The 24784-nt window shown below is 40.5% G+C and overlaps 1 protein-coding gene across 3 annotated transcripts in view; it reads right to left on the reverse strand.

Moving 5' to 3' along the window:
- Positions 1-24784, reverse strand: part of LOC140717299 (S-adenosylhomocysteine hydrolase-like protein 1) — a 90998-nt gene that overhangs the window by 43827 nt on the left and 22387 nt on the right. The window contains exon 1 of one of the 3 annotated variants that reach the window (XM_073030746.1): positions 8099-8233. The exons of the other annotated variants lie outside the window; for them this stretch is intronic. Coding sequence (XP_072886847.1) covers positions 8099-8119 — 21 coding nt within the window. The 5' untranslated portion in view covers positions 8120-8233. Of the gene's footprint in view, positions 1-8098; positions 8234-24784 lie in introns of those variants that run through there. 3 annotated transcript variants of the gene reach the window in all.

The raw sequence follows: 24784 nt of genomic DNA on the forward strand, positions 1-24784 counted from the left end.
TCAGAGCCCTGGACTAACACAAGTGCCAGGCCACTCTTCAAATACAAAATGGTCAAGGATAAACCCAGCAACTCCCAAGCCTTTCCAGCAGAAGGTTCAAAGAGGAAGCAGATTTAGAATAAGTAGCAAAATCCCCACAGGTAATTTTTAAAAAATTACAGGACAGGTGGCTACAATCTGCAATTCACAGGTCGAGGAGGCAGTTTCAACTGTGACGTTCAACATGGAATTAGGTACTTGCAAGAATACAAAAGACAAGCAGAGGGATAGGACTAACTAGTCTCTGCTTATACAAGTGATTGCCTGCGGTGTAACAATTCAATAATCAGCCTTGCACAGGATGTGCATCTTGTGCTTTTTCCAGATAACAGAGACTCCATTGCAGGTGTACTGAAAACTACAAAACTCTCTGGCAGCAAAAACATCTGAAGTCTGGAACCAAGCAACACACACAAAATGCTGGTGGAACACAGCAGGTCAGGCAGCATCTATAAGCATATATATATATATATATATGTGAAGTCTGGAATACTGATACCTCAAGTATCCAGAATTTAATGTTCAATCCAGCTTTCTATAATGGAAGCTCATCTAGTCTTTATGTCAACTGTGAGAACAGATTTGGACTTACTGGTCTAACTTTCTTTCTCTAGCGAGGGGTGTAGAAATGCAGCGCAAAGGCTTTTTTTTTTAAAGCAGGCAAAAGTCTAGTGGGCCAGCACTCATTGTTGGAAATAATCTGGCAAAACTAAGCCTCTTTGATTTGAAATTAATATTATTGAGCAGAAGGAAGTAGAAAAACAATGGATCTGGCAAAAGTTGTTTTCAGTGTAATAACAGCCAGCTTAGATGAAGGGTTCCAAACTCAAAATATTAAGCATTGCTCTTTCCACAGATTCTGTATAACCTGTAGTATTTCTGGCATTTTCTAGTTTTATTTCAGATTTCCAAGACATGCACAAATCAGTTGTTAAAAGGGAGATTATAATGACCGATTTCTCCATTATCTGGACTAAATGAACCATGAAGTTTTAAATATAATCTTAACATGAGAAAGATTATCAAAATATTACCAAACATCAGGATGCTCACTTCATCTCTTAGAATCCATGTTCCCATCAGTACAGATTTATTGCAAAGAGGTAATTCTAATATATTCTCATAAAACATTACTTTAATCAAAGTCAACAGAGTCAAAGATGTGGGAGCAAGTTTAATTGTGGCCCAGTCCTTAGTAACTAGCACCATGTATATACACAAGACAATTTCCCCCACCCCCCACAGTTTTAAAATGAAATCCTGATTTAGGAGGTTAGAACATGGAAACATGGGAGGAGATTACAGTAGAGCGGGGGGGGGGGGGGGGGAGCTGACAGGAATACTTGTGTCATTATTAGACAGATGGAGTACAAGATGACTGGAGGAAACCTAATGCTCCTTTACCAAAGAAACTGCAACAAAGGTAAGTCAGGTTAGGACAGCCCAGTGAGCCCAGACAGTGGTCAGGCAATTGAAGGGCATCTAAGGCATAAGATTTTAGTACATTTGGAAAGGCAGGGACTGATTAGGGAGAGTCAGCACGGCTTCATGGGAAGGAAAATTACGCCTCATTAATTTAACTGAGGTTTTTGAGGCTGTCGCAAAGGACAGCAACGAAAGCAGAACAGTACATTGTGTCTTGTAGACAGGTAAGAATTTTGACAAGTTCCCCCCCCCCCCCCCAAACACCCCCAGATGATTAATGCAAATGGGCTCCAGGGAAAGCTGACTTAATTGTATCCAAAACTGACCTGGTGACAGAAGGCTGAGGGGAGTGAAAAAGAGGAAATTTTCTGACTGGAAACCTGTGGCAGCAAGGCCACAGGAGCTACTTTAGGTGCAGGATTGGAACCTGGTGTGGTATTCTGCTGATGTAGCCCATCAACTTCAAGGTCAAATGTGTTGTGCATTCAGAGATGCTCTTCTCCATATCATTGTGGTAACGCATGGTTATTTGAGCTACTGTCAGCTTGAAACAGTTTGGTCTTTTTCTTTTGACCTGTCTCATTAGCAAGGCACTTTCACCCACAGTACAGCAGCTTGCTGAATGTTTTATATTTTTCACACCATTCTCTATAAACTCTAGAGACTAACTGCGTGTGAAAATCCCAGGAGATCAGCAATTCCTGAGATACTCAAACCACCAAATCTGGCACCAACATTCATTCCACAGTCACTTAGATCCCATTTCTTCCCCATTCTGATGTTTGTTCTGATGTTTGGTCTGATCAACTGAACCTCTTGACTATGTCTGCATGCTTTTATGCATTGAGTTGATGCCACATGATTGACTGATTAGATATTTGCCTTTATGAGGTGTACCCAATAGAGTGGACACTGATATGTTATGTTAAATTGAGCTCAGCCTTGGCAGATGCAATTCAATCCCAGCAAATATGAGGCGATACATTTTGGGAAGTGAATTAGGAGTAATTGGTAGGGTACTAAGATTCCCAAGGGTCCAATTCCATCATTCCTCAAAAGAGGCAAAGCAGGTGATTTATAAGATGGTACATAGCTTGCTTGCCTTCACAGGTCAGAGCACAGAATATCTGAGTTGGGACATTATGATGCAATTTTTACAAAACACTGGTTAGGCTGTTACATTTTCGGATATGATCGCGCTGAAGTGCAGAAGAGATTCACCAGGGTGTTGCCAGGATCTGAGGTTTAGTTATTAACCCTGGAACAAAGGATTGGAAATGGGACAAAAGTACGTAAGATACATTATAGGGCCGATTGTCAAAGATATTTTCTCACCCAAGAGGTATCAAAAACAAGAGGGCATATGCTTAAGGTGAGGAGGAGTGTTAAAGAATAATTTAAGTGTAGAACATTACAGCACAGTACAGGTCCTTCAGCCCACAATGTTGTGTCGACCATTTAAATTACTCAAAGATCAATCTAACCCCTCCTTCCTACATTGCCCTCCAGTTTTTAAAGAAATTATTTTATTTAGTGATACAACACAGTCTAACCATTACGACTGTGACAGGACTTGAACCTGCAATCTTCTGATAACCTCACACTGAATATCAAAATTAGACCCCTTTTCCATTAGGCCACATCGTCCCATCCTCTACATCCTGCTGATCTTTCTGCCCCATCAATGCCAACTTTATTTGTCTGCATTCGGTCATATCCCTCTGCAAATTATTTCCCCGCTACCAAGTAGACAGTGGTAGATATCTGAAAGCTGTGGAATCAGGTGCAATTATTACTTTTAAGGGGCATTTAAACAGACACTTAACTAAACAAAGCATTGAAAGAAATGGTTCTAATGTGGCCAAGTGGGAATTCAGCAGATGGGCAAAATGATTGCGTGGATGTGATGGATTGAAGACCTGCAGCTGAAACACTTCCTCTCCACACTCATCTCCGGACAGCAATACACAAAGCTTTACTGTATAAAATGGACCAATTGACATTCACCCCTCTGTTCAATAGTTTTATTATGGGTAATATTGAAATACAATTACTTCTGACAGCTTGCTTCTCTACCAACACAGAAAAGGGTGTTAGAAGTCACATTCACACATAAGCCAAGTCTACTTTCACAAGCAAACTATTTTAAAACGAGTACAGTACTTCACTTTCATTATTTGTTCATCAAATACAGACTTCACTGAGAAGGTCAGGGTCTATTGACAATTTCTAATTGCCCTTGAAGTAAGAGGCGATTTCACGCAATCAAATGTGGGTCTGGGGTAATGTGATCCATTGATTTATATTTTAATCTGTTAGCTTCTTGCTCTCCATCATTGATAAATTTGGTTTTTTTTAAACTCAAGATTATTTAAGAGTTAAATTTCCCACTGTCACGGTGATGTTTTAATGTGCTTCTGGTTCAATACTGCAGGTTACTGAATGTCTCTATACAAAACATAATTGAAGTGGTTATTTCAAATAGCAAGACTGCAGACATCAGTCTGAAACCTAGCCAAAGAAGATGACTGTGCATTCCAAATTAAAATCTATTATAGACTTGGTTTGCCTATATCCTACCTGGACAAGTCCCAAACACTTGTGACAACTTGCCAAATGTCATGGATTAGCAAATTAAGACAAAGTAGTTACAAGAATTACCTCTGATATATCTTGCATTCCAGCCGAGATTGTGAACCACAAAACTGCACAAACTCAAAACGTCCAGCTACACAAATGCAAAAGTCACTACCTACCTAGAAAACATCAGTAACAGCCTACCAAATCAAAGGTGCAGCTTCCAAACCTTAAATTTCAATTAAAGTCAAATGCTTCTACATCTTTATTGATGGATTTTGTGATTCAAACTAAAGCCCAAACCAAACACCACACCATAGTTTTATATTTCCTTTTCCCAGAAAAGGACACAAACTCCTCAGGATATTTTCCCGCACACAAAAAAAAAGTTACGGGTATGAAAGCTATTATATATATGAATTATGAGCTCATGGCTATTCTGTGCCCACCCATCCTGTGTTCTTGAGCAGGAAACTTTATACACAAATCAGATTTAGCAATGTGTGGTTGTTACAGTGTAAACATGTAACATTTCTTTATTAATTGGTAATTTACACTATTAACAAAACGGCAGCCCCAAAGTCTTACTGACTCTCTCTCCTCCTCCAGATTTTTATTCTTACCTTCATTATGCATTAGATCAGCCTGTCCACCCACATTGTAAATGGAAGAGGGAAGCAACTATTCTTTTCAGACTATTAAAAGCATTAAGTATAAATAGTGACAAGAGCTCAGATCAATTAAATTTACTTAATTTTAGCTGGTACTCATCTCTTGCTCACACCACAAGTGTCCACTGTTTAATATTAATGACTTTGCACTTTGGCTTATCACATTTGACACAAGATGAGCTCTTGACCATGTTTGTCAATCAGCAAGACTTCAGCTTCAGAGCCACAACCCTGTCACATCTCAGCTGCTTTCTCCAATTCACCCAGGTCAGCAGCCCCACATTCTGCCTTAGGTAGACTTGAACCTATCCAAAACTTAGATGGAGCTGACCTGTACCAAGCCTTTTTCAGCCATCACCCCAATCCTTGCTGGTTTATACTTGGATACAGCAACTTTCAAAATCTTATCTTTAAATTCTCCCTCTATTTGGTGCATTTCTTCATATACACACACCACTAAATTTTGCTCCAATTCTACCAATTTATACATTCTCTACTTCCTCTGCTTGAGTGGCGGTGTGGAGATCCATCTCTATTAAAGGAGGTGTAAAGTGCTCCTTCCTTCTGGTAGCTTGCAGGTCACCCTTGGGCAAGGTATAGCACACACTTAGACCCCCTTCCAAAATCAGGGTCACGCAAAGTCATGGGAGCAGGTGATGGATGGTCATATGAGCAGCCGGTGCATATCACATGTCCTGGTTATGCAACCACTGACGTCAGGCCGACAATCTTTCAGAGTATTGATAACGGCTGGGGTCACCAGTCTTGTAAAGACTCTGCTCAGAAGAAGGCAATGACAAACTACTGATGTAGGAAAAATTTGCCAGGAACAATCCTGGTCATGAGATCATAATCATTTATGTCATACAGCATGACACACATACAGCATGGAAGATGATGACCTCCCTTGCTCTTCCAGAAGCAGCTTCTTCACTTCTCTAAGCCTTAAGCTCTAGCATTTCTTCAAGCCTATGCCACTTTAAAAGGAAGCAAAATGGTCCTTAAATCTTTCCTCAGTGACCATAAATTTACTTCTTTTTAAGCCCATCACCCCTAGTGGGGCACTAATCGCCAACAGCAACTCGCCACAGTCCCTAGTCCTGGATTTAAGGTTGACCAGCCCTATCACCACATCACTTCATACGTCTTCTGGGCGAAGGTCCTTCCTCTCCCAGGGATGAGGTCTTTGGAGCTTCTGTTGGCATTCTTGTGGCTGTCTCTGAGTTTTGAGGGGATGGGGTCACTAGCCCCATGCCCAATTCTGCTGGGCTTGGGACTGTCCAGGATTGAGTAATAGTTTTACAGTAACTTCCTTCCATGTTTCAGTGTTAGGTTTTGCTCAGTGTCACCTGTATGAAGTGTCCACTGAGGTTTTACCATGTTAACATGCAAGATGTTGCTAATAACTTCCTGATTCAAGTTTGTCTCTAGCTATGCAGATACACTTTTTAAAACCTTTGCAAGGTACATTACATCAAATTGACAAAGATTTTACTTCCTCCCCCAACTGAATATTCACTTGCAGCTCCTTCACAAACAGTGCCTTCATTGTTGGTGGAACTGTGTTCCACCCACTCACAGTTCAATCCTCCATCATAGGTAAGGAAAGCTTGAGCTATTAATTGCATTGCATGTTCATTAGTCACTATCTTCACTATTGAACAAATGGTTATCAGCACTCCCACATTCAGGCGCAAGGCAAACCCCTACCCCCTAACCATCACTATCCTCTCTCTTCTAACACCTCCCTATTCATAGTTATTGCAGGAACAGACTGCATCTGTGTTCAATTCATCTACAGTGGCAGACCTAGATAAGATAAATACCAAAAAGGAATGCCTCTCAGAATCAAGTTTATTATTACAGGCATATGTTATCCAATTTCTTGCTTTGTGGCATCAGTACCACACAATATATTTAGAAAAATAAGTTACAAGAAATACAAATAAATAGTGCCAAAAGGGAGCAAAATGATGAGATAGGATCCATAGATCATTCAGAAATCTGATGGTAGAGGGGAAGAAGCTGTTCCTAAAATGTTAAACATGTATTCATAGCTTGCATCTCCATCATATCACTACTTAATTAGATAACCATTTCTTTCTGTGAAAAATAATTAGCTGACAATAGTCTTGATCTAGGCCTCCATCTGCACACCTTCGCATGTGCTTACCAGTTTTATGATTCAATACGTCCAACGCACTTTTAAAACTACCATTCAGTATCTGTAGTATTTTAAGATCTGTTGAATCACATTTCAATGAGTCCTCCAATCATGACTAGCTTTAGGTTTGCCTAAAGATGACAGTAATAAGCTGAGCTCCTTTTCAACTTCATGCACAACTCACAACCTCTCATTCTTCAATTGCCTGTCACCTATTTATCCATTTTAAAAACACAGTACATAAGTTACCAGAAGCAGATAAGGAAAAGAGTACAGAGAAAAGAAAATGCAATTATGTTTTTAGTATGTTCACACTCTGAAAGCTACACATCGCACTGGACATGAGATACTACCCCCCCCCCCCCCCCCCGGTGCTCTTCAAGTGATTCTTTGGGGGGGGGGGGGCAAAGTCTCTGGTCGAAGTGTGAACACATACACCTCAATAAGAACTAGATGAGGTAACTTGGCAGGTCTTGCCACAGGATTGCTAACAAATCAGGTGCTGCTGACACAGTGAAGGCACCAGTGGCTTTATTACAAGGTTAATAATCCAGAGGACTGGGCTAGTCTTCTGGAAATATGATTGATGTCCTGCCACAGATTCTACAACATTTAAATTCAATTAACTTATTCAGTTAATACAGAACAAAAGAAAATGTGTCTATGGAACCACCGGAGTGCTACTGAAAGTTTGCTTGATTCACCAGTGTTCAATAGGCAAGGATATCTGTTCTCCTTCCCCAGAACACCTTATATTACAAGGTTATACTGTAAACTGTGCCTATCTTCTGAAATTACATCAATATAATCATTTCAAACAGAAGTTTGTATGGATGAGAATGGAGGCTTTGCCAAAGAGGCCTACATTCTGTAATCTAATACAGAAGACTGGGAACCAAAACCAGAAAAGCCCAGCTCCATACGAAGGATTGACTTCATTGTGAGAGATCTCACCGTAAGAATTCAGTAACTGATTTTAACCTAATTAAGTGGCAGGATGAGGATATATTAACTCAAAACCTTACAATATTTGCACCTTTTCTAAATGTACAACAACCTATTTGAAACCACAGCCATATCTACACGATTCAAAGTAAAAGCCTCGAACAGGTTTTCAAATGAAAAGCATGTCATTTTGCAAATTAAGTGACTTCTGCTTAAGATTGCCTTGAGCCTTAAAAATATTAAATGTTAAAATTGTGAAAGAAAACTGAAACTGTACCTTAATGTGCTTCTGAGACATCCTTCTTGCTTTAGTCCCTCACTGGTCTTATATTTTTTCATAAATTTCTGTTTCACAGTCAACGCACTTCCTAAGAACTGAATTGTCTAACCCCCACCCACAGCTTTGAGTAAACTTTGTGTTAAATAGATTGGGTCACCTGACTTGATTTCTCATAACCTTCCACAGGCATACACAAAAGCGCCTTCATATTAACTGATTGTGAAATTTCTTGAAAGCTTCTGACATCCAAGATTGTCAAGGCACTAATGGGCTTTCAAATGGATACAAGGTTAATACAACACCCTGAATTAAGATGATAAAAAGACCTTCTTAGGCTTTATCCACATTTCACAGCAGAAATTCAGAAGCAAAATTTTGCTATCAATTTTTTTGTTCTATATCTATCATTAGAGGTGAAAACCTCTGCTTTAAACAAACATACAGCATAGGAGCAGACCTTATGGTCCAACAAAGTTGTACCAACTGAGTTAAAGATTCCTAATTAAACCAATCCCTGCTTAGGGCACATCTATCAAAAGGCATTGGTCCTAAAGCTGTGATTTAAAGTTATTCTATGGCTTGTGACAGAAGGCCAGGCCAAAATATGTCACCAATGAGGAAGAGATTGCAAAATCACTGAGGCAACATGCTCTTCTCTGACATAGATCACCTTCGTCAAATGTCCTTAACCACATTGTATTGCTTAATTTGACACCCGAAATGTGTTCACAGAAGTAAGGGCATTCCACATCACTCATGAGTGCACACAGCAAACATGAAAGGACAAATAGAGCAGAGTGAAAAAAGCCTGCATGCACTTGAGCTTACCAAAATCTTTGAAGGTCATCTTTTTGAAAACAAACTTTCCAGCCAGGACTTGTAACTCAGAATACCTGTGGAGTCATTTAGAGGCTTTTTGAAGGAGGCTTACACTTAATTCCAACAGCCACCTTGCTGACATTAAACAATTTGCATGAATCACACAGTGAAAACTTTTTAGCGGTGATACTAATAATTCTGCACTGAAGTAGAGTAATTCTGCTTCAAGCAATGTCCTATTAGGGACTGCTATTTTTGCACAAGTTTATTAGAAGAGAAGGTAGGAGTCTTAAATCAAAACTAAATATTAAAATAATTACTGCCAGGAAACACAAATTACTTGTAAACCATGAAAAACAGACCACCTCCATCTTTCTAGCTTGGGTACACAATGGGCCCCTATCTAGTGTTTTAGGCCAATAGGGTGGTTTGTATATGGAATAAGCTGCCAACAGAACTGGTCAATGCAGGTACAATAATCTCATTTAAAAGGTAAACAAAACAAAATCCAAGTCATTGAAGGCAACCTTCAACACAATGAAACAGTTTTTGGTGTTCTTTTACTAAGTACACTGCGAACTCAAGGACTTGAAATAATTAACCTATGGTCTATCTCTCTCACAAACTTTGGATATATTTCTAAATATCGTGAATTCCTGTTAATTGGGTCGTCGGTTAATCAGGGCAGCCGCTTATTTGAGACTACTCTTAAAGTACAGAAACTAATCAAGAAAATAGCCAGGATTCACTCTGTTCAGTTGGACACTTTGCCACTTAATGGGTCAGGAGACTGTTGCCAAACCGTTTCCAACTAGTATCAGCTGCATAAACCTGTGTGGCTATTTAGTGTGAAATGTTGCTTATGTGTTTCTATTCAAAAAGTAATTTTTGCCTCTGATGGCAAGAAATAAGCAGCAAGAAAATTCAGAATTGTTTTGCTCAATGAGTTTGAAACATTCACACGGAAGTGCCAGAAACTGCCAAGAGTGAAAATGAAATGATTTCACTACTTCAACAAGTTAGGACCTGCAACGAATTTGAAAGTAGTTACAATCATTTTGAATGTTGTAACGAAAATGAAGATTTGGAGGATGCAATCATCCAAGGCACTGCATGAAGGCAGTCCATTATCTGTACTGTGTGTCTGCACCAATTTTGTTCATTTACTGTTGATCAAATGAACATGGCAGTTTGTTGGTTGTCTATCATACAATGATGACAGTGAAACCCTTATGGGAGAGTTTTTAAAGTGGAAATACTATTGCACTGGGGAAGGTCCACTCTCTCAACCTTGGAAGTCCGGGTCTAGTGGTATGAGTAGTCACAAACTGGGCTCTTCCTTGGTTGCAATGGATGACCATGATGCCTTCCGTGCTTTATCACATCCTTTGCACTCCACGAAGTGGTGCAGAACCACCTTCTTGGCTATTGGATCTCACTGTTGATTTCATCCACCCATTCTGCCAGAGGTGACTAGAACAGCTATGTCCCTACTTCACTGGGGTATGAGGCACACCAGCTACCCTCACCTGGTTTAGCCCACCTGTCGTAATGGTGCATAGGGGTGTGGCTGCGATCAACATGCAATCATCTGCTTGGTCCCATAGATGAGAACTGAGTTTCGGGTGGGAATCAAAAAGTCAGCTGCCCCAGAATGGACACAAGCCTCTTCATGAGAGGTGGCAGCCCTCCCTGGACACCCCATACAATGAATGAATTCCCAAATCAAAAGCCGTGGATGAACCAGGAGGTTCATTGTCTGCTGAAGGCTAGATCTGTGGCATTCAAGTCTGGCGACCCAGGTCTATACCAGAAAAACAGGTATGATTTGCAGAGGACTAGTTCAAGGGCAAAGAGGCAATTTCGAACGAGGTTGGAGGCGACATCAGATGCACGACAACTCTGGCAGAGTTTGCAAGACATCACTTCCTACAAAGCAAAACTCAATAGCATGAATGGCAGTGATGCTTCACTACCAAATGAACTCAACGCCTACCATGTCCGCTTAGGAAGGGAGAATATAACTACAGCTGTGAAGATCCCTGCTGCACCTAATGAGCCTATGATCTCTGTCTCAGAGGCCAGTGTTAGGCTGTGTTTAAAGACACTGAATCCTCACAAGGCGGAAGGTCCCAATGAAGTACCTGGTAAGGCTCCGAAAACCTGTGCCAACCAACTGGCGGGAGTATTTAAAAACATTTTAAACCTCTCACTGCTATGGGGGGAAGTTCCCACTTGCTTCAAAAAGGCAACAATTAATCCAGTGCCTAAGAAGAATAATGTGAGCTGCCTTAATGACTATCGCCCAGTAGCACTCATATCTGCAGTGATGAAATGCTTTTTTAGAGGTCGGTCATGACTAGACTGAACTCCTGCTCAAATAACATCTCCTCCTCACTGATGATCAACATTGGTGCACCTCAGGGATGTGTGCTTAGCTCACTGCTCTACTCTCTCTATACTCATGACTGTGTGGCTAGGTATAGCTCAAATACCACCTATAAATTTGCTGATGATACAACCATTGTTGGCAGAATCTCAGGTGGTGACGAGAGGGCGTACAGGAGTGAGATATGCCAACTAGTAGAATGATGTCACAACAACAACCTGCAACTCAACGTCAGTAAGACTAAAGAGCTGATTGTAAACTTCAGGAAGGGCAAAACAAAGGAACACATACCAATCGTCAGAGGGATCAGAAGTGGAGAGTGAGCAGTTTCAAGTTCCTGGGTGTCAAGATCTCCAAGGACCTAACCTGGTCTCAACATATCGATACAGTTATAAAGGCAAGCCAGTGGCTATACTTCATTAGCAGTTTGAAGAGATTTGGAATGTCAACAAATACACTCAAAAACTTCTATAGATGTACCATGGTGAACATTCTGACAGGCTGCATCACTGTCTGGTATGGGGTGGGGGCTGCCACTGCATAGGACTGAAGAGGCTGCAAAGGGTTGTAAACTCAGTTGGCTCCATCTTAGGCACTAGCCTACAAAGTACGCAGGACATCGTCAAGGAGAGGTGTCTCAGAATGGCAGCATTCGTTAAGGACCTCCAGCACCAAGGGCATGCCCTTTTCTTACTGTTGCCATCAGGGAGGAGGCAAAGAAGCCTGAAGGCACACACTTAGCGATTCCAGAGCAGCTTCTTCCCCTCTGCCATCCGATTCCTAAATGGATATTGAACCCCTGAACACTACCTCAATTTTTTAATATATTATTATTTGTTTTTGCATGATTTTTAATCTATTCAATATATATATACTGTAATTTATTTACTCATTCATTCTATATTATGTATGGCATTGAACTGCTGCTGCTAAATTAACAAATTTCACGACACATGCCAGTGATAACAAACCCGATTCTGATTCCCCCATCAATAACTATTAGGAGCTAATACACAGTTTTATAGTACATTTTATAGTAGCACTGGTGCTCCAATTTGTTCTGCATTTCATTTAAATACATAATCTGTTACTCAGTTAAACTTCAGTTTGTCTTTTTAATACTTTTTTAAACTATTTCCATGAAACTTCTGCTAAGTGGGACAGCCACATAATTGGGCCAAAATGTACTAGTCCCAATGTGTCCCAACTGACTGGAATCCATTATATACTATAAATTCTAAGGAAGGAAGTTGGCTTTTGGTTCAGATAATTTTCATACACAGAATTATTAACATGGCCCCTCAGCTTCTCATGCCTCCCATCCCAGACCAATGCAAATCACCTTCCTCACCATCCATTGCTTGTTTTATTATTGACAAGAGCAGGAAAAATACAACCAAACCACCAAGCTTGCCCTGCCAATCAATATGTTCCTGGCTGATGTGCCAAGTCTCAACCTATGTTTCAAGTTTCCAACAGCGGTCAATTCCTAACCTTTTAAGAAGGCATCTACCTCCTCTCTAAATACCCCCAACGACCTAGGCTCCTCAGCCCTCCAGGGAGGCAAATGACTGAGAGTCAAAGTAACCTTCTTAACTTGTAACTTTTAGTTTTTAACAAACACAAGAGATTCTGCAGATGCTGACAATCCAGAGTAACACACAAAACACTGGAGGAACTCAGCAGGTCAGGCAATATCTATGGAAAGGAATAAACAGTGAACGTTATAGGCCAAGACCCTTTATCAGGTTATTGGTAATTCTAAAATTCAGCCCGGAAGTTGACAATAATCCTGTGCTCTGTCACAGTTTTAGTATCTTTCACTACCTGGAAATAAGGCTGGTAATTTGAGCTTTTAGTTTACTGGATACAGCAACCTAGAAAACCAAACCATCTCAGGATCTTGGATACCCAAGGTGGTATCACAGCCAAAAATCTGCCCGAGGATGGATAATTAATAAGATTCACAGAGATGGTAACGTCAAAGTGAAATCCAAAACTTCCTCAAATAGACAGCAGCTGATATCTTGCACAACTCCAGTGTGTTCCTGTTTGATTGTACACAACCCAAAGAACAGCTCATGTTAAAAAGTGCTCTTCTATTAAAAATAGCTGTGCATGACAGCACTTTTTATGAAACAAAATATGATGCAAAAATTCCATCAAATAGATTCTTACATTACTACAGACCTTCTGCATCCCCACTCCCACAAGCTGAAAAATTGATTGGTTAGATATTTCCTAAACTGTAAAATTTGATAGCTTGTTTTGAATGAGATACGTTAATCTGAAGCTGAATGTGCATTCTAATAGATCTCTATTAATTAGGAAGCCTAATCACAAAGGCGATGTGATGGAGAATTGTCTCTACCAAAGGAGGTGTAAAGGCACTCCTCCCCTCCGCTAACATGCGGGTCACCCTTGGGCAAGGTGTAGCACTTGTTTAGCACCCCACCCCTCCCGGATCAGGATCACGTGAAGCCGTGGGTACAGGTGGTGGATGGCCGTAAGAGCAGCTGATACACATCATGAGTCCTGGTAACTTGACCACTGACGCCACGCAGACACTCTCTGGAGAGTATTGATATTGGCAGGGGTCACCCATCTTGTAAAGACAAGTCAAGTCACTTTTTATTCTCATTTCCACCATAACTGCTGGTACAGTAAAAATGAGAAAACATTTTTCAGAACCATGGTACTACATGAACAATACAAAAACTAGACTGAACTACATAAACCAACACAAAAACTACACTGGACTACAGACCTAACCAGGACTGCATAAAGTACACAGAACAGTGCAGGCATTACAACAAATAATAAACAAGACAATAGGCACAGCAGAGGGCAATAGGTTGGTAGTCCGATGGCTTGGGGGAAAATCTGTTACATAAATAAACAGCTGAATGGCGGCGTCCGGGATTCCGTCTGTTTCTGCACTCCCGCCCAGAAGGCGGCAATGGCAAACAACTTCTGTAGAAAAATTTGCCAACAATCGTGGTCGTGTAAACCATGATTCCCCCATGTCATACAGAACAGCACATAATGATGAAGAATCATAGAGAGGGAACACAATTCCTGTAAGTAACCGCTGCACTGAAAAATAATATAAGTCAGAGCTCTTAAACACATGATTTCAAAAAGTAAATAAATTAAAATGCAGTTCTGAATAATCATATATGCTGCTTCTGTTTTTGAATATTAAGCTTTTAGTAGAATTATATGCACATTGCTGGAATTTGTTTCAAGTCTCTTTTGATTTTATCCTTTTTAATATTATTAACAATTTAACATTAAGTAAAGGGCAGACATGATGAAAATAGAGCATTTCACACCATAAGCTGTATAAAAATTAGCATCAGTGAAAGGAAATCCATTCAATAAAATGGTCACATTCAGGAAGTAGTCACCACGCATGCATAAAACAGCATGTGTTTAAAAAAAATTAACTATAAGCTCTCCTTAGTAAAGGCACGGAAGTACTAAAAATACAGATGCATTTAAAGATTCGGGTAAAGGCCATTTTACAAGTTATAAACATCGATAATTTACTGACACCCCTACATACAAACAAACTTCTATGGCAGTCCCATTTATTTCCAACATTTAGAACATAGAACAATACAGCACAGTACCACTTCCACCTATCACCTCTCCTCCACCCACCTTCCCCCTTACCTGGTCTCACCTATCACCTTCCAACTTGTTCTCCTGCCCCTCAACCCACCTTCTCATTCTGGTCTCTGCCCCCTTTTCCAGTCCTGGTTAAGGGTCTCGGCCCAAAACGTCAAATGTTTAATTCCTCTCCAAAAGATGCTGCCTGACGTTCTGAGTTTCTCCAGCATTTTGTGTGTGTTGCTTCAGCTTTTAGAAACATTGTCTCCCCCCACCCCCCCAAACTCCAGGCTCTAAAGATAGTGTTTCCTGATTGCAGAAGTAAAAGGGCAAGCTTGTGCAAATCAGATAACTACTTCTAGACCAGAAACATTCTGTTTGCAAGGCTGTTAGAAAGATTGGCACTTGGTTCCCCTTTTACTGGAGAGGTTAAAGTTTCAACTCAATTTCTGCAGATTCTGGATGATCGTACGAAACAATTCCCTGGAAATCAACAATTAGGTAGGTCAAAGAGCATAATGGACCATATAGGATCAGTAGATGAGGTTACTGAATGACGCAGGAAGAAAGCAAAATTTGAATTAAGCAGCTACACTAGGTTCAACTTTAAACCCATTCAAAGTCAAAGTAAATTTATTAGCAAAATATGTCACTACACTACCATATCATTTTTGCAGGCATTTACAGGTAATTATAGAAATATAGTGGAATTTATGAAAACTACACAAACTGACAACCAACCAATGTACAAAAGGCAAACTGTGATTAAAAAAATAAATACTACTAAGAACATGAGTTATAGAATCATTGAAAATTTTACCTTTCCCAAGTACAACTTTACAGTGGTATATATAGACACCACTACTGTATAGTCAAATGATAAAGAGAAGTACTTCACCAGCAAGGGAAGGAAGACAAAACCATGATAAAGTGGAACAAAATGGGGGTAACCAGGAGAAACATGAAGGAAATTTATCACTGTTCTGTCATCCTTGCAATCAACCCCAAATACACTTACTCTGCACTGTAAGTGTTACACCACACTGACTAAACACAAAGGTTGGAGGTGTTGTGGATGGTGTGGAGGGTTGTCAGAGGTTACAGCGAGACATTGATAGGATGCAAAACTGGGCTGAGAAGTGGCAGATGGAGTTCAACCCAGATAAGTGTGAGATGGTTCATTTTGGTAGGTCAAATATGATGGCAGAATATAGTATTAATGATAAGACTCTTGGTAGTGTGGAGGATAAGAGGGATCTTGGGGTTCGAGTCCATAGGACGCTCAAAGCAGCTGCGCAGGTCGACTCTGTGGTTAAGAAGGCATATGGGGTATTGGCCTTCTTCAATCGTGGAATTGAATTTAGGAGCCAAGAGGTAATGTTGCAGCTATATAGGACCCTGGTCAGATCCCACTTGGAGTACGGTGTTCAGTTCTGGTCGCCTCACTACAGGAAGGATGTGGAAACCATAGAAAGGGTGCAGAGGAGATTTACAAGGATGTTGTCTGGATTGGGGAGTATGCCTTATGAGAATAGGTTGAGTGAATTTGGCCTTTTCTCCTTGGAGCGAAAGAGGATGACAGGTGATCTGATAGAGGTGTATAAGATGATGAGAGGCACTGATCGTGTGGATAGTCAGAGGCTTTTTCCCAGGGCTGAAATGGTTGCCACAAGAGGACACAGGTTTAAGGTGCTGGGGAGTAGGTACAGAGGAGATGTCAGGGTTAAGTTTTTTACTCAGAGTGGTGAGTGCGTGGAATGGGCTACCGGCAACGGTGGTAGAGGCGGATACAATAGGGTCTTTTAAGAGACTTTTGGATAGGTACATGGAGCTTAAAAAAATAGAGGGCTATGGATAAGCCTAGTAATTTCTAAGGTAGGGACATGTTCGGTACAACTTTGTGGGCCGAAGTGCCTGTATTGTGCTGTAGGTTTTCAATGTTTTTATGTTTCTATCTTGAACTTTCTTTTGCTAAGCTGTTAATACTTGTACAGTTCTTGCCAATAGTCATTCTGGATGTAACAACTTAGGGAAAAGCACAAAGCAGAAGCAAGGAAGAGTGTAGCTACATTTGAGGATCACTGTTTATTCCTTCATACAAGGCAAGATGGTTTTGAACTGTGAAGAGTATTTCAAGTCACTGCCAAGTGCTCAGTGCCAAACATCAGAATTCGGTAAGAGGAGGATGTGAACATTAGAGGGTGTCAAAAAAATTCATAAGGATGTTGCCTGGATTTAGTAACAAGAAAAGATTGGAGAGGCTGAGTACATTTTCCCTGAGGCAAAGGAGGTTGACAAAAACATGAATGAGGTATACAAAATTATGAGAGACAGAAGACAGCTGGTCAGTGTCTACTTTCAACTGTAGGGCATAAAGTTTAAGGTGAGAGGGAGGAGAGTTAAAGGAGATCTGAGGAGTAATGTTTTCACACAGTAGTTGGTATCTGCAATGAGTTGCCAGAAGTGGTTTTGGAGGAGGAACAGTACCAACATTTAAGAGGCACCTGCGAGCACTTGAAAGAGCAAGGACAGAGGGTAAACGGCAGGCAAGTGGGATTAGTACTGAGTCAGATTGGAGAGTAAACACTCAATGGCTACTTTATTAGGTGTAGTTGAACACCTGTTCGTTAATGCAAATATCTAACCAGCCAATCATGTGGCAGAAACTCAGTGCATAAAAGCATGCAGACATAGTCAAGAGGCTCAGTTATTGTTCAGATAAACAATCATCAGAATGGGGAAGATGTGTGATCTAAATGACTGTGACCGTGGAATGATAGTTGGTGCCAGACGGGGCGGTTTGAGAATCTCAGAAACTGCTGTTCTCCTAGAATTTTCACACACAACAGTCTCTAGTTTACAGAGAATGGTGTGAGAAAATAAAATGAAAAATTATCCAGTTAGTGGCAGTTCGGTGGGTGACAGTGCCTTTCTAATGAGAGAGGTCTGAGGAGAATGGCCAGACTGGTTCAAACTGACAAGAAAATGCCAGTAGCTCAAATAACCACACGTTACAACAGTGGTGCGTAGAAGAGAATTTCTGAATGCACAACGCATTGAACCTAGAAGTGGATGGGATACAGCAGAAGACAACACCGACATGCACTCCTGTACCTAATAAACTGGCCACTGAGTGTATATGCGGTGAAAGAGGGCCTCCATAACTATGCAAAAATATTATGTCAGGCAGTAAAGTCACAAAAATTACAAATGGACACAAAAATGATTATTGGTGTACACATCAGTAAGGGGTTAAAATAAATAAGAACTCATCGCTGTGGAACTTTTTCCAGCACTGAGTAATTAATCTCCCAAAATTAAAATTTAACACCACAGGCATTATAAGCCAAATGGCCTCTGCGTTGCTGCAAACTTTGAATGATTCTGCAAAATAAAAGATGTGGAAAAGGGCAAAGGGGAGCAAAAGGATGAATAAGCAAGACAAACAGGATGGACTAGTACAGCAGAACAAATTATTTTGTTCTTGAAGAAAAGGTATTTTATCAGGAACTACAAGAACAATTTAACTTAGAACAACTTGAAGGTCTTCTACTATTACAAAACATTTCCTCCACTCACCAATTTAAATGATAATGGGTTAACATTTTATGTGATAACTATAAAGGAAAATTATGAATGAATCTGCACTCTAAAAGGAAATGCACAAGTTTGATGTTATTCATTCACCCTTGGGGAATTCACAAATCACAGCCCAAAAATTTGTTGCACAGAATAAAATTTGCTCTGTGGAATTTATGAAAAACTATTTTCAAATCATTTCTTGATGCACATGCAGATAACACAACTTTGTATTTTGCAAAGAAAAGTCGCCATGTCAGTTGTTTTCAAGGATTGCAACTGGCCTTAACTTAGAAGTCACCAGCATCCACAAAACCCTACACACTCTCCTATTTTTTTTTTGGCACAATAGAGAAAAGGTTAGCGCATTGCTTTACTGTGCCAGGGGTCACTGGTTGGGGTTCGATTCCCGCCACTCACGTAAGGAGTTTTCTTCCGCATTCCAAAGACATACGAGTTAAGGTTAGTAAGTCGTAGCCAGGCTATGGTGACACAGGCACAAGCCTTACCAATTTGATTTGATGCAAAGGATGCATTTCACCATGTGTTTTGATGTATACATGACAAATAAAGCTAATCTATCTTTCTGAAATATTGGTCTGCAAAAAAAAATCAATTTTAATGCCTGAAAATGGAAAACAGATTTATCATTGCCAGGCACCTAACATTCACTACACTTGAGAGGAATCCACCGTGCTTGAAGCTTTAATCACAATCAACATTCTCTTACATGTAGGACAACAGTTATGGCAAGATCCAGAGGTTTAAACCTCTGTGTCTGAATTGCATTGTTTGCACTTCCTCTCTCCACCCCATTTGAGCTTTTGTCTTTCAGACAAAGATGTGCTCCTTTGCTTTAGGTTATTGCACATATTACCACGAAACAATACGTGCAGGTCAAATTGTCTATTCTGCTAGCCGCTCTAAGACACAACAAATGGACATAATGGGCTTAATTGCACCATCAGCCACCATGCCATGGGAAACTGCTAGCCAGTTATAGAGTGCAGCTCAGCAAGTTCCAAACTTGCAATCCTGCACATTCCATTGCAGAAGAGCACTAGAGGCCAGACATTTGTCCATCTGACCATGTCCTTCTCCCTCCTTCCTTTCCCAGAGGGTACCAACCAGTCCAACAGCATTCCACAACCTACTAAACTAAAGGCGGGGTCAACTAAGCTTTCTATTCAGCCACTGCTGGCTCCTCACTCATCAACACAAGAGGTTCTGCAGATGCTGCAATTTCAGAGTAACACACATAAAATGCTGGAGGCAGCATCTTTGGAAAGAAATATAAAATCTTGGCCTGAAACTTCGACTCTATTTCTTTCCATCGATGCTGCCCGACCTGATGAGTTCCTCCAGCATTTTGTGTTAACTTCATTCAGCAAAAGGCTCCGAACCTCCATTATAAATGCCATGCATATTTTTTACTTTAATAAAAGTTTTACTTAAAATAGATTCAGCCAATGTAATTTGAATTAATTTTCATAATTCACTTGTTTCTAAAACTCTGATTATCAGATATTTGGGAAAGAGTAACAAGGTCTGTAAGCATGAAGTGTCAGAAGTGCACCAAGGTGGCCTGTGGGTCAATCTAACATTCTATCCAACAGCTCTGTTGTTACTCACACCCACTGCAATCACACGACAGAGCCTTAGACACAGATACCATAGCTGGATGTGGAGTGTGGGGTGGGGGTGTAGTGAAAAATCAAAGGTTGCAGACCAGGTCCAACAAAATCTGGCATATTTTAATTACAAAACATGTTTGATAATGCATATTGCAATGGCACTTTCCAAGAAACAATGATTTTTCACACATTAATACTTACTGAGTGCTGAGACACTGAATGGTAAACACAAGAGATTTGGCAGATGCTGGAAATCCAGAGGAACAAACACAAAATGCTGGAGGAACTCAGCAGGTCAGGTAGCATCCATGGAGAGGACTGAATGTCAACGTCTTGGCCCAAGACCTTTCATCAGTTCAACTTTTCATTCCTCACCATGGATGTTGCCTGATCTGCTGAGTTCCTCCAGCATTGTATTTGTAACATAAATGGTATCTGTTTCATTGTAGTTTTAATACTAGGATCAAAGTAGTGATTAACTGCAGATGGTAAAGCAAAGACACTGCTGTCATTGAAGACAGACCAGTTTGGCATCTGAGATGATACAATCATTTATGCAGTTTTTCATCGAACTAAAAGAAATACTTTTAATAAAACTACCAAAAATGCAAAACATATACAAAGACTTCCTGAAATATTCAGATCAGCAGCATCTGCCAAGGGAGACAGGTGACATTTCAGATATTCTGACCTTGCATCAGGAATTTAATAAAGATCTGGATTATAATTGGCATATGTCACTGGAGTAAATCGTCCTTGACCCTGCAATTTCCCCCACCCCCATTCCACCAGATGCTAAGGAGAAATTATCTTGGGTTACTAAAATATTGACCGCCAGTTGTATTCAACTTCACAGGTTCGCCTCTACTGAAATCTACGGAACAGAGGGGGTGCAAAATCAGCAGTCAATAAATGCAGGTGCCTAGCACTGGTGAGTGAAGAGTAGGTCTGACTTCTCTTCACCCACCCTCCAATCTATCTGCCGGTTTATAACCATGGAGCTGACTTGGCAGGCGTGTTTATTTAGCCTCTTGACAAGCAAATCAAATGACAGCATTCAATGCACTCAAGTATCTTTGGGGGATCAATTATATTTTGCATCAGCACTAGACAGAAAACTACATTTGTGTGAGACAGTTTTTAAGAAAAGGTGTTGCTGCTTTTGAAGTTTAGAACAACTAAATTTTAAAAATTAAACAGCGCATTGGCAATTCTGTCATTAAATGCAATTACCTTGGCGAAAAATTTCAGAGCGCTTACAATTCCGAATGTTTGATTAATACCCCCAAAACGAACTTTTCTGTTCAAGAGAAGGATGGAGCAGGAATTTCAAGGAAATCAAGGACACAGTGACACCTTGCCATGAAAGCTGTGGCTGAAAATTTACTTAGATCAATGCAGAGTGTAAGAAACAGCTTGAACAAATCCACTAACCATTTATTCACCAGGTAGCTGGAATCAGTGACCCTTAGGATAAGAGCTAGCCTATCACTTTACTGTCACCTGCATTCACAAAGCAATGACGTCCTTTGACACAATCACCTCACTCCTACATTTCTTGTGTGGGGCAACACAACAGTAAAGCATCACTTGACAGCACAAGCGATCACCAGTCAGGGTTTGGTACCCACCACTGCCTTAAAGGAGTTTATGTTCTCCCTGCAACTGCATGGGTTTCCCTCAGGTGCTCCAGTTTCCTCTCACATTCCAAAGACACAAAATTAAGGTTCGAAAGTTGTGGGCATGCTATGTCAGCACCATAAACATGGCCTCCAGTGCTGGCAACTCAGCACAATTCTCACCGATTTGATGCAAACAACCCAGTTCACTGCATGTTTCAATGTACGTGACAAATTAAGTTAATATATCTTTCTGAAATATTGTCTGCAAGAAACGAATGTCAATGCCTGAAATATGTCACTGGCAGGCACCAACATTCATTCACTACACTTGAGAAGAAGCATCTTGCCTGAAACCTTAAGCACAATCACCATTCTCTCACTTCTCCACATCAGATCCAAGACAACTGCTGTGCCAAGGTGCAGAGGTTTAAACCTAACCTTTTTAAAGTCTGAATTGCCTTTTTACCTTATACTGGATATTGAGTATTTCAAGCAAAAATGTACTCCTTTGTCTTTGCATGGGGTGATTGTGCTTATTATCTTGAAACAACACGTGCAGATCAAATTGCTCTGTTCTGCAAGATGTTCTCAGTAAGACACGTTATGCACGTAATGGGCTGAATTGCACCATCAGCCACCCTGGCAGCTCCATGGGGAACTGTGAGCCAGTTACAGAGTGCACACCAGCAAGTTAAAACTTGCTACCCTGCACATTCCAATGCAGAAGAACACTTGTCCATCTAATGTCTTACCTCCCCTCCCTTTCCCAGAGGGTACCATCAAGCCCAATAACATTTCACAACTTACTTTTCAAAGTATCTCAAAGTACCGATTACCGGTGGTCGATTAGGAAAAGGGGAGATGCAACGAGACCTGGGTGTCATTGTACACCAGTCATTGAAGGTGGGCATGCAGGTACAGCAGGCGGTGAAAAAGGCAAATGGTATGTTGGCATTCATAGCAAAAGGATTTGAGTACAGGAGCAGGGAGGTTCTACTGCAGTTGTACAAGGCCTTGGTGAGACCGCACCTAGAATATTGTGTGCAGTTTTGGTCCCCTAATCTGAGGAAAGACATTCTTGCCATAGAGGGAGTACAGAGAAGGTTCACCAGATTGATTCCTGGGATGGCAGGACTTTCATATGAAGAAAGACTGGATCGACTAGGCTTATACTCACTGGAATTTAGAAGATTGAGGGGGGATCTTATTGAAACGTATAAAATTCTAAAGAGATTGGACAGGCTAGATGCAGGAAGATTGTTTCCAATGTTGGAGAAGTCCAGAACGAGGGGTCACAGTTTAAGGATAAAGGGGAAGCCTTTTAGGACCGAGATGAGGAAAAACTTCTTCACACAGAGAGTGGTGAATCTGTGAAATTCTCTGCCACAGGAAACAGTTGAGCCGGTTCATTGGCTATATTTAAGAGGAAGTTAGATATGGCCCTTGTGGCTAAAGGGATCAGGGGGTATGGAGAGAAAGCAGGTACAGGGTTCTGAGTTGGATGATCAGCCATGATCATACTGAATGGTGGTGCAGGCTCGAAGGGCCGAATGGCCTACTCCTGCACCTATTTTCTATGTTTCTATGTTTCTACCCTTGATTTCCTTGAGGGAAGAATTGGAACATGTGCACCATGCCAAGGAAGCCATGCCTCACGATTTCCTTAGTGGACAACCAAAGATCTCAAAAGCAAAGCAGTATCAGGAAATGGCAAAGTGACAATGGCAGAAACAGGACATCGCAGGCGCAAATGACAATCCAACCCTATCATTCCACTCGGAAAAATACAGCTAAGCCTGCCAATTTCCCATCAATGTCATCACTCGTTAAGGAAAAGAAAATCAAGGTGAAGCTAGAAGCAAGAAATTCTGCAAATTAATTGTTTGTCAATAATCTTGTTTGTTGACACACAACAGAAGAACGGAATCCTTCAGCCCAGAAAGCATTCTGTACTTCTTATACACATATATACAATCTTTGATCTAGTCTGATATTGGTTAAGATTTTGATTTGATTTGTGACCCTCTGTTTTAAGCATAAGAAAACAATGTATTTGAGGCACGACTGCACCACTAAACAGGAATGTGGTGTGAAAAGGAAAGAATAGGAATAACTATCCAAAGCCCAACATTTTGCATACATAACGATACAACTTCAATAACTACCTAAAGCATTTAAAATAACCAACCCCTTGATTAGAAAAATAATCACTCATAATCAAAAAATAATCAAAAAAGGCTCATTATGTTTATATTTCCATTTGGAAATGTAATTTTAAAAAAAACAATTGTAATTAATGAATGCACAGCCAGAGACTTTCACCCACCCCACCCCGCCCCAGGGCTGAAATGACTAATATGAGGGGAGCATAATTTTAAGGTGTTTCGAGAAAAATTATGAGGAGGATATCTGAGGCAAGTTTATTTATTTACACAGAATGATGGGCACACAGAACGTGCTGCAAGGGGTGTTGGTAGAGGAAGATACATTAGGGACATTTAAGAGACTCTTGGATAGACACATGGATGATAGAAAAGTGGAAGGCTACATAGGAGGGAAGGGTTAGATTGATTTTGGAGTAGGCTAAAAGGTCGACACAACATGGTTAGTCGAAGGGCCTGTACTGTGCTATGTTCTATGTAATTAGCACTAGCTGCAATTGGTCAATGCAAAGCATACCAAACAAGTGGAACAAATCCACAGACCATTTACTCACAAGATGGTTGGACTCAGCGACCCTTTCTTGCAGAGTATAAATGCCTACCAATCATACTTCCAACTTTACCTCATTAACAAAATTGCAGACAAAGTTCAAAGCTCAAAAGCAAACCCGTGAAACAGGTTAACCATTATTGCTTGGGGATCCAATGAAAGAGGGCAATGGTGGGCACAGTGACACGGTCTTCCAAGGGTACAGCAGCAACCAAGAATTTCATCTTATCACTGGCTTGCAATATGTAACATTAACAAGACAGCAATAATGAAAGAAATAACTTTTATTAACAAAAAATAAACAGAAAAGTTG

Source organism: Hemitrygon akajei, chromosome 27 (assembly GCF_048418815.1).
Source record: "Hemitrygon akajei chromosome 27, sHemAka1.3, whole genome shotgun sequence".
In the NCBI taxonomy this organism is placed as follows: Eukaryota; Metazoa; Chordata; class Chondrichthyes; order Myliobatiformes; family Dasyatidae; genus Hemitrygon; species Hemitrygon akajei.